Source organism: Ruditapes philippinarum, unplaced genomic scaffold (assembly GCF_026571515.1).
Source record: "Ruditapes philippinarum isolate M1 unplaced genomic scaffold, ASM2657151v2 ctg926_1_1_1_1, whole genome shotgun sequence".
In the NCBI taxonomy this organism is placed as follows: domain Eukaryota; kingdom Metazoa; phylum Mollusca; class Bivalvia; order Venerida; family Veneridae; genus Ruditapes; species Ruditapes philippinarum.
In genome coordinates, this window is record NW_026865541.1 from 36,989 (window position 1) to 47,995 (window position 11,007).

The 11,007-nt window shown below is 32.2% G+C and overlaps 1 protein-coding gene across 1 annotated transcript; it reads left to right on the top strand.

Moving 5' to 3' along the window:
* The first annotated feature begins 2,474 nt into the window (after positions 1-2,474).
* On the top strand, positions 2,475-10,396 carry LOC132729474 (coiled-coil domain-containing protein 180-like). The gene is made up of 8 exons (XM_060715246.1): positions 2,475-2,681; positions 3,099-3,243; positions 3,669-3,829; positions 4,150-4,287; positions 6,242-6,353; positions 7,308-7,424; positions 7,767-7,894; positions 9,673-10,396. The coding sequence occupies exons 1-8, from the start codon at positions 2,487-2,489 to the stop codon at positions 9,799-9,801; spliced, it is 1,125 nt and encodes a 374-aa protein (XP_060571229.1). The 5' UTR covers positions 2,475-2,486; the 3' UTR covers positions 9,802-10,396.
* Positions 10,397-11,007: the final 611 nt, after the last annotated feature.

The following is an 11,007-nucleotide window of genomic DNA, read 5'->3' on the forward strand; positions in this document are numbered from 1 at the left end:
AACATTTTTGAGAAGGTTAAATACTCTAGCAAGACTATTTCCAGAATTATGTCCCCCTTGAACTTAGATTTTTTTCGAGAAATTGGTATTTTTCACTCCAACTTCTTCATTCATTATAGGATTTACTTTCAAATCCCACATCGTAATAATATGACAAGGTTGTATAAACATAATTTCCTTACTAGGCAGGGAAACTTAACACATTACTGTGATATAGACAAACTTAGAACTCAAAAGATTTAAGTTCATTCATGTCATTCATTCACTGGTAAAAATTGACTGGCCAATGGCCCATCAGAAAGTTGCTGGGGTTCTAACCGGTAGGGGACTTATGGATTGCTTGCAATACTATGATAATTGCTTGTTTGATATAAAATATCTGGAGTTAGCTGGAATTGTCATTACTTTGTTATTATTTACAGATTTGATTCATGCTTGGACAAACAAACACAAAACCAACATGTTGAATTTTTCTGATATAACTTTGACATTTAAATGACCATTACCTCCAAGGTTAAACAATTGAAATTCGATCACATTGTCATAACTTTGTTTTTGTCTATGATTTGATTCATTCTTGGACAAAAGAACAATTATCATTCAACTATGACCTTTACTATTCAAATTTGAAATTTACTTTATACATTTATATTATGTTTTCTAGGAGTACTCTAATAGATATTACAATATTCTCCTACTGATGTGTTTGACTTCCAATATAAGAAAAAGCCGAGCATGGCCCAGTCTAGATAGTGGCTCTTGTTTTCAATGCCAACTTGATTATATGTATCCATTCCAATTTACATTCTCACATGTATTATCTATTGTGCTTGAAAGGTTTCTACAAAAAACAAGTTTGTTCTTACAGTCCTGGTTTTATTTTAGAAATATTTTAAAGACAGTTAAATTTTCTGTTTATTTTCTATCTGCATAATCATTTCTTGGAATAAATATAGTAAGTACACTGATTTATGTGTTATACACTCACATAAGGAAGTACTTTACATGAAAATTGGTTAAACAACTATAGTTTTCCCAACAAAATCCAGTGTCATAATTTAAAATGTTTATTCATGATATATATATGATATCAATTATGCATTTTGCCTGGGTTTGTTAGTATGTTCTTGGTACATGATTTTCAATTTTGACTAGAGTTTGGAGGCGATACTATTATATTGTGTACAAAATGGGCACTTATTCAACTTTGAAAGAAGAATGATATCAGATTGGAACACCTAAAGTAGATTGCTATACAAATCTCGAATTTTTGTATGCAACATATTGCGCCCCCATCAGTGCTTTCAGCACTTTGATTAAAGAAATTATCCTGTGTTGGTTATAACATATTTTCAGGGTATTACTATCACCTCTTGTTAAAACTTTCTTATCTTGTTTCTATTGCTAGTTAGATTTAAATGAAAACTTAAAGTAGTCTTATCATAAATAATAATTTTAAACCAGGAATTCAATTATTGTTGTGTATTTGCATTTACCGGTATATATTTTGTTTCTAGGGGCTTAATGTTTGTTGTTTCATTGAATCATGAACCTCCAACAAACAAGTTTTAGAGTGTATATAATTTATGGGAGTCACCAAATGTTGTTGGTTGATCAATCTGTCCACCTTTCTGATTCATTACTAATTGTTGTTCTAACTATTATGTAAGATTTATCTTTTAAAAAAGACTTGATAAAAGCAAGCTATTTTGATAAAAATCTTCTAAAAATTAATATTTCTAACCATATGACATGTTGAAACTGATCTGTAGAATCAAATAGATTCTGATTTACTGATTTTAAACTGACCTATGGAAGAGCTCTTATATCTATTAGCTCTTACATTAACTTAATTCCCTCTTTGCATGGAATTATATGTTAAACTAACAGTTAATATTTACACCAATTTGAAATCAAAGTTATATCTGTAATATTTAAAATTTTAAAAGTTGTCCTGTTACTGACATTATTGTGATTTAAATAAATGTAATATCTATGTTCTTTTCAGATTATTGATTTATGAGCTAATGTCATTTCTATTTTTTCAATTATGAATTTGGTTCTGTTAATATTGGAGAAGTTTGATTAAGTAAGAAATATTTAAGAAATTATTTTGATGAAGTCAATATTTCTGATGCAAATTCAACATTATCATCTATGTCAATTTTGACATGACATTAAGGTTTATACAACAAACTGTTTTAATAATTACATTGATGGCAGAAATTAGTTTTTATGTAACTGATATTGAAATAGTTGATTATTTATAAGAAACTACAAGTTGATATTTTTCTAACAATCTTTGAGCAACACATTAATGTCAAGAATAATTTTGAAAAATTAAAAAAAGCAATCAGTAGAAAGTACATAGTAAAATCTTTATTTCTGAGGTTTACAAAGCAAAATGATAATGTCAAGATTGATATTAATGTAACTTTGTAAATTTGAGATTCTAAAAGGAAAACAAAATTTAGTTTTGAAACTACATGATGAAATTTTTATTTGTGATGTTGGTTTATTCTATCAGGAACCGTAGATCAAGCAGTAAGCCGAGTAAGTACGAGAAGAAGACGGTTATATTTGGAGACGGCATGGAAGAGGAAGATAACGCCAATCATTTCCTTGGTATTATCAGGAAAAGTCTTAAAGAAGCTTTGGATGGATTATTGGCTGCTGCTGAGGTTTGAAAAAATATCAATTATTTGTTACAGACTTCAATAATCTTAAGTTCAAACTGTGGCCCATATTTATTGCCTATAATTATAAAATGGACTTTTTGTTCTCATTAATAATTTGGAGAATAATACTAAATTTTTTGTTTAAAAAAAGTCTATGGAAAAAGATTAGAAATAGAGCAGATTATTCTTGTTGGTTTAAGTGTAAAATATTGCCCCTGTCTTAAAGCTGGACAGACTTATAGGTGGATAAATACAATATATCAGTTCCGATCATTTCACCACATGTGATTATTTTGAAACAAACAGTGTATAATGGGTAAAACGGGTAGAATTTTAAGTTCCTAATTTTAGGAAAGAAACATTAAGAAAAATGTTTCAACTTTGAAACGAGAAAACATGGAGTAAAGTTTATATTTTCAGCTTTACTACAGACAGAAAGGTAGTCGTACTGTGACAAGGCCCCAAGCTTTACAGGAGACATTTGAACAGTGCTCGGATGTGGTAGTACAAAAACTTCAGTCCTACTATCAACAATCAGACGAATATCATAACCAATGTCTGCAAGGTATGTAATCATATTAGTAAGGTCTGATGTTAGGTTGTCGATAACTTAGCTTCATCATCTTTCTTTTGTTTTTAAGCCTGATAAAAGTCTGATAAGGTATGTCTGAATATACCTCGATATGTATGTATTCTCTTCATTGCCTGATTAATAATTAATAGAGAAGGAATACGGCATGGTTTAAATAACTTGTTAAGGACATTGATCATGGTCAGAAGATGATGTCTGTGGATTTTGAGATCAAAGGTCAAGGTTATCTTGACATTTTTAATTTCATTTTACTTCTTGTTTATAAAATCAATTTTTTACTATTATACATAACTTGGTAGGGACATTGTCCTAACCCAGTAGATTACCTTTATTGATTTTGAGGTCAAAGGTCAAATTATTTTAACACAAAAAACATATGATTCAACATTGTTTTACAGAGTTGAGACATCAGTTAACACAGCTAGAGAAGTTAGTGGCTCATATACCTCAGCTTGTAGTCTCTGATTTCCTCAAGGAACATATTGATCTATCTAAATCTGCTAGAACTGGCTTCGAAGCTCATTTTAAACAGATACAAGAAAATCTTGAACAAAAACAAGTAAGTTTTTATCATTTAAAATAAAATTAACAATTTATAGAAACATAAATCCAAGTGGCAGCCTATTATCACTTACATGATTTCTATTTCTGAAGTGGTGAAATAATAAATTTTATGCTGCAATTTAAGTGCATTTATTAGTTATTAGTTATTATCGCCTTTACCATATTAACTGACATTTTGGACTGTTCATTTATAAGTCAGGGGTGTAAATTTTACATATTTAATTTTGAGACTCATATAAGTTTGCTTTTTTGGGGGGGGTTGATAATTTTTTCTGACGTTACAAACAAAGTTTTCTTCTTTGTGTTTATTTATAGAAGGAGCATCAGCACTTACTGCGACCAGCATTAGGACATCCTCACCAGAAAGACAAACTGGAGTCTCTATGTCAATCAGAGCTGAACAGACATCAGGAGTATCTTGATGCTGTAGAAAATCATACCAAAAATCTACAGGTAAAAACTTGACATAATGGGAAAAATGTGATTAACTCACCAACAGCCGTTTTATATTTTCCATTTATTTCTTCATATGTGACAATAATGTAGTGACATGACGTTACTGAACAAACATGATACCATTCATTTAATATGAAAGAAAGAAATATAATATTAACAATTGATGTAAAATACTATACAGATTGGCTGAAGACTATTTTTTACCGCCTTCGTGGTCGAGGTGTTAAGAGTTGATGACTTCTAATCCAGTTACCTCTCTGGCATGGGTTCGATCCCCGGGAGATGCTTTAGTAGTTTAGCACAGAGGAAGGTAGTCTAGTACTAGTGTAAATTTCCAGGAACGATGGTTAGGAAACTACCCTCCCATATGACTGTAATACTTTTGGGAAAAGGTGTAAAATGAAACAAACAAACAAACAAAACAATTTTTTTCACAAAATGCTTGACTGTTGTACGAGGGTTGTTAAAAAAGTAATAGGACTGCAGCTCTACTGTTCACATTTTTAAATTTACGTACAAAATGTTACATGAGACAAATATCGGAACATGTTCTCTATATACAGTGAAAAAATCAAAACAAAATGTAAACAAATGAAATTTCTGTGAAATTTTCAAATGACAAGGGGTACGAAACGCGGCGCACGCTAACAATACAATAATTGACGTTCATGACGTCGTAAAATAAATCGAAATTGTAATAAGCCTCATTCTTTCTGAAAGTAGTATCCCTCGTCTCTAGGTGTATGAGTCATGTAATTTTTACTTTGCCTCATATGTGGAGACGAAGCAAGAAAAAAGCGATCACATTCTCATTTCACTGTTTCAAAAAAACAAAATAAAATAAATGCCCGATAGCCGGCCATTCTCCGGGTTTTCTCGTATTTTTTTTAGTAACCTTGGAACTCAATAGGACTGAAAATGTTAAAGCAAAAGCAATTTATTTTATTAATTTACTCATGTCATTGTATGTTTTTAAAACAATATGATTGTATACAGAACAATAAAGATATTTCTCAATTGAAAAGTATCCTTTTCTACTTAGCACAGTCTATCGTTTATTAAAACAAGTTTTCGGGAAACACTACTAATTATTACCGTTAACTATTACATTTATTTTTTGATTCCACGTATATCTAGTTAAATACAATAAAATAGTGTTTATAACAAATTTCCTATTTACAATCCTTTGTTTAAACCAAATAAGTAGACCCGAAGCAGATACAAACAACGATAAACAGTTCGCGTACCGTTTACCGTGGATTCTTTTGTAGCGCTTTTGCAATTGACGTCACTAACGTCCCGTCAATTTTCAACTTTCATCCTCGCCCTTTCTCGTTAGTGATCTTGTATTTGCAGTTTTTGAATTGCTTGTGCAAGCTGAAAACAAGTGTCCTGATGGCAGGATAATTGTCCTTAGTTTATTTAATCATTTTGTGTGTATTTGAATGATTATAGTCAATCTGTTGGCAAAATTTAACGATGGCACACATTTTCTGTTTGTTAACAAATGTCATATTTCTACATCTAACGCTATTACCGCTGCTGTTCAAAACTTAATAAATAGGCCATTTCATGTCCGCATGACGTCAAATTTGGACATAATGTCACATTAATATATGTCAACGTATTGATGGAATACAGGGGAAAACAAATAGTTATTTATGAATAAATTAGAAGTAGAACTTAGCTCCAATAACTATATTTATGTGCTGCGCCGGGTGCGTGTTACCATGGTTATTCAATAGCAAAGGAAAAGCGCGTTTAGCACAATAGATTAAAAAACGTATGTTTGATTTGTAGAAAACATTTTACGATTGCTGTACATATGAAAATATTCTAAATTGAATGAAATTTGAATACGCAAGACTCCCAGTCCTATTACTTTTTGAACAACCCTCGTATTGATATCGAGGGATCTAAGTAAACAAACGTGTTAATGTTATATTTTCAGGATAATGCTGTTGATAATGCAAGAAAATTCTTAGATGCTCTAGCCAGGATGTCAGAGAATCAACTGCTTCAATTTGATAATGAACTTGTTGTTGACGACGTAGAAAAAGGACGTAAGTGATGAAAACTTGCAAAAATAAATAAGCTTATTACAGAATTTCTTGAGGTTCTGCGATATTTATGCTGTAAAACCTGAAGTGTTTTACACATCATCTTTATGCATTGTACTTGTGTACTTCAGTCAAGCTTAGATAAATGAGCCGCATCATGACAAAACCAACATGTTGCATTTGCGACCAGCATGGATTCAGACCAGCCTGAACATCCACACTGTCTGATTAATCCGGGCTGATCAGGACTCATGCTGTTTTCTATCAGTTTCTCTACTTGTTATAGGGTTTGTAAGCGAACAGCATGGATCCTGATCAGACTGTGTGGATGCGCAGGCTGGGCTGGACCCATGCGGGTCACAAACATATTATGTTGTTTTGTCATGGCACAGCTTAAATTATGTTAAACTAAGAGCTTGTCTCTTTAGTCTGCTTACTGGAATTAACCAGTACTGGTGACATTTTATGTAAAGTTGTCCTTATCCCAGTAGGTGTCAAACCAACAATCCATGTCTTGAGAGGCAGACATCTAGATCACTAGGTCACTGTTCCATTCCATTGTATTGGTGTATATAGCAGATGCTGGTACTGAGGGACAGAGATGTTCCTATATTTAGATAATTTACTTTAAAGGTTTAATAATCTTTTTTATAATTATTTGCTCAAAGGTGGTATTTTTGCGCAAATTGACAGCTAGTTTGATTGAAAAGTTGTGAAACCTTAAAATAATGTACACAAAGATTTTATTGCTGAAAGGAAAATGCAAGAGATTAAGTAGAATATAGGTCAGTTTGATTATCATAGAAGTGAAGGAGAAATAATTTTAAATGGACAATACATGTGTTTGAAAACAATAAGTTAAAAATATACAATTGAGTTTTCTTACGTTTTGTTTGTAGTTTATTAAAAGTGCTTGTTATATAAATCTTCAATTAACATATGGATATGATGTTTTAGGTATTGATGCGACCAAATACCCAACAACTGAGCTGATACGTAGAAAGAATGCTGGAGAACCCCTCGAGGACAGTGAAGATAAAGATGCTCTACCTCGTGGCAAAAACACCTGGACAGGTATGTTTTAAAACCCAGATACCATGATATATTGATAGTTTGGTTGAAATGGCTCATTTTCACCACCAATGGGCATTTTCTTTCTCTCTTTAAGATTTGTTTTAATGATGTTTTCTCAGCATTCATATCAAGTACATGTATAATTATATATATTGCACATTTTTTAAAAGTCTGTGTCAGTCAATTTCACAATTCTATAGCTCAATACTATACTTGATTTGTTGAAAGAGGAATTGCTGTTCAAAAAATCAAAGATTCCATTTGGGCTTAGACTATATTATTTTCAATTATTTTATCTTATATTTTTAACAAACAAAAAATTTAAATCAAAAATTGTTTCAGGTCTAGCAAACAGTGAACTGGTTGTTGGTCCTAAACCAGACAAGCCACAACTTACAGCGTCTGTTACCACAGCTAAAACTGCACTAGGTCATAATGCCACGATCAAGGCTAGGGATGGGGCATACCAGGTAACTTAATTTTGATCTTATTCAAACACGTAACCAATATTACAATAATGATTATAGTCAATCAAAGAAGGATTCAGATTACCCTCCATGTGTTATACATATACATGTATCTGGCAAAAGATGGCACTTTTGGTAAAATAACTTAGCTATCATACATGTAGGCTTAGCTGGATAGGTTCTTCACATGAAAAAGTCCCATTACTGAGAGAGGTATTGTACAAATTGGTTTGAATTCTGCGATATTAGCCACTCCACAACTTAAGATTCTTGCTTGATTTTACATTACATGTCACAGTTCTAGAAAGGTCAGAAGATGATTAGCCCCTGAGGAACCTCTGAATGTATGTGTCATATAATGAAGCCTGTAGGGTTGGAAACCAGGCCCCGTGTTCACAAAGATTTAAGGATCAGGGTCAAAGTTAAAAACCCAAATATTCTCCATTGTTTATTATCACAGATTAAATATTTAATAATAACTTGATAAAATTGGACTTAAAATGGCATGTTTATGAAATTTTAAAATAAATTTATTATTATTTTTGCAAGATATGGGCATTTTACAGTTGATCCGAATATTGATCTTGATCCTAATACTGATCCTTATTTTGATCTGATTATTTCTAACTTTGTTTTGTTATTCGTCAATTTTATCCCAAAATATGTTTGCTTCTTTGCAAATCAACATTTTTTTACATTACTATTAAGTACCATTTAATTCTAGCATAAAACAATCAATTATAGTTTCATAAAACAGTGAAAATACAATCAGGATCATTTGATCATGATCCTGATTTTTTCTTTGTGGACACGGGGCCAGTGTCCTGGGTTGAGGGACAGACACACTAAATACAAAGGCAAACTTTCCTCAATATATTAAAAAACTAGAAATGTGTCCATAGGACACGGATGTCCCCACACGCCACTGTTCTGTCAATCTTATGACTCTAGGTCAAATATTTTTTGGACTACATCTGCCACAAGTTGAGAACTAAAGATCAACAAAGGGCCATAATTCTGTTAAATTTGGTCGCAGCAAAAATTCCTTCCTGTACTACCATCTACACATTAAGGTTGTTAATCCCTGGAAGTTTAAGCAAAATCTGCCATCCGGTTTAAGAGGAGTTGCGTTCACAAAATTTCTACATTGTATATAATGAAAATCAACAAAGGGCCATAATTCTGTTAAATTTGGTTGCAGCAAAAATTCCTTCCTTTACTGCCATCTACACATTAAGGTTGTTCATCCCTGGAAGTTTAAGCAAAATCTGCCATCCGGTTTAAGAGGAGTTGCGTTCACAAAATTTCTACATAGTATCTAGTGAAAAAATCAACAAAGGGCCATAATTCTGTTAAATTTGGTCGCAGCGAAAATTCCTGCCTTTACTACCATCTACACATTAGGGTTGTTCATCCCTGTAAGTTTAATCAAAATCTGCCATCCGGTTTAAGAGGAGTTGGGTTCACAAGATTTCGGGACGTACGGACGGACATTCTCACAGGACAGTAATTATGTGGCTACTCTATTGTTCTCTCTATTGTTCTTTTTAGCCACGCAAAAGAAAATAGCCACATAAAAGCATTACGGAATGAATGACATCAAAAGAGAAAGAACAGTTACCTATTGTCCCTCTAGCCACATAATTACTCTCCTGTGAGTGCGGACGGACGGACGGACAAGTGCAACGCTATATGCTCCCACATTGTGGGGGCATAAAAATCTTAATAGACATTTTTGAAATCACTTTTTGTTAAATATGTTAATTTTTCATTTCTTTCAGGAATATAAGGCACAATTTGAAAGAGCTCTTCAGCAGATAGAGGATGAAAAGCAGCGTCTGCTGGTTGCCGAGCAACGCTGGATGGATAGTTGGAATAAATCTGTGGAAAAAGTGAAAGAGCTATACTGATTTATTTGTAATATGTGACATTATAAAAAATGTGATACGAAAAAAATATATTATTTATGTTTAATTTGAATGAATGATGTGCTGTTTTAAGTATGGAAGTGTAATTTTTACCTTAAACAATTGAAAAATAGCCATGATTTATATACATGTACTTGTAAAAATTGTATTGCAATATTATTACATATATATGTACATGTATCTTAAAACTGTTGAAAAAGTTTTGAAACTTAAAGTGATATTTTCCAACATTCTTATGGAACATTCCAGATTCTTTGTTGTTGTTTTTTAAGAACATAGAAAAAAAAACAACATAGTTATGACTTCCTATATATATTTTCTTTTCACAAAAGTTCCATTAAAATTGTACATGTGATAGTTTTGATTATCTGCTGATACTATTTTTAGATAAAATATTTTGTCATATTAAGATATATTTTACAGTTTATCTTCTCGTTTTTTCAATGTCAAAGAATAAAGTTTCCGTCCCTGGATGCATTTTACTAAAAAAAAATTGTGTATTTTTACATCTGTGATATTTTTACATTCCACGTACATGTAAGCTGTTTTTGAATAAAAGTGATTAAAAAGTTTATAATCTTTACTCTATGTACACAACGTTAAATTTTGGAAACCCTTTCAAGAAGATAGTTTGTTCAACAAGAGGACAGTTTTGGGTCTTGGTCAGTGCTTGTAAATTTTCCTTACTTTTTGAAAAGTGGCATTTCCCAGAGGTTCTATTAAGCTGATAGCCTATTTCAATTTTTCTCTGTACCTCATTGAAATTTCGAGAACCCAAGACTACTTGTGCTCTAGTTAAATGGGAAAGAAACGTAATGGTAGCAAGATGGCTGTATTGAAAAAGTCCCCTGAATTGACCAGTTTCAAACTATGTGATTCAATCGACCTGAATTGCCCAGTTTCGCATTATGCGACAAAAATGATTGTGGCTACCAACAGTTTTTTTTTAAAAACTTGACTGGTTTTTCTTTTAACCTTAAACTATGTAGGCTGATTTGTTCCATTCGTGTTTTTGCCCCAAGACCTGCCAAGCGAAAAGTCGAGAATTAACAAATTAAAATGGCGGGGTCATATCTCTACCTGCATTCCTGAATAACTAACCAGTAATTACCAATTTCTCTGCTAGTGTCTCCTTATACCACATGATTTCTGAATCAGCTGTGATAGACAAATCACCAGAAGTCTTGA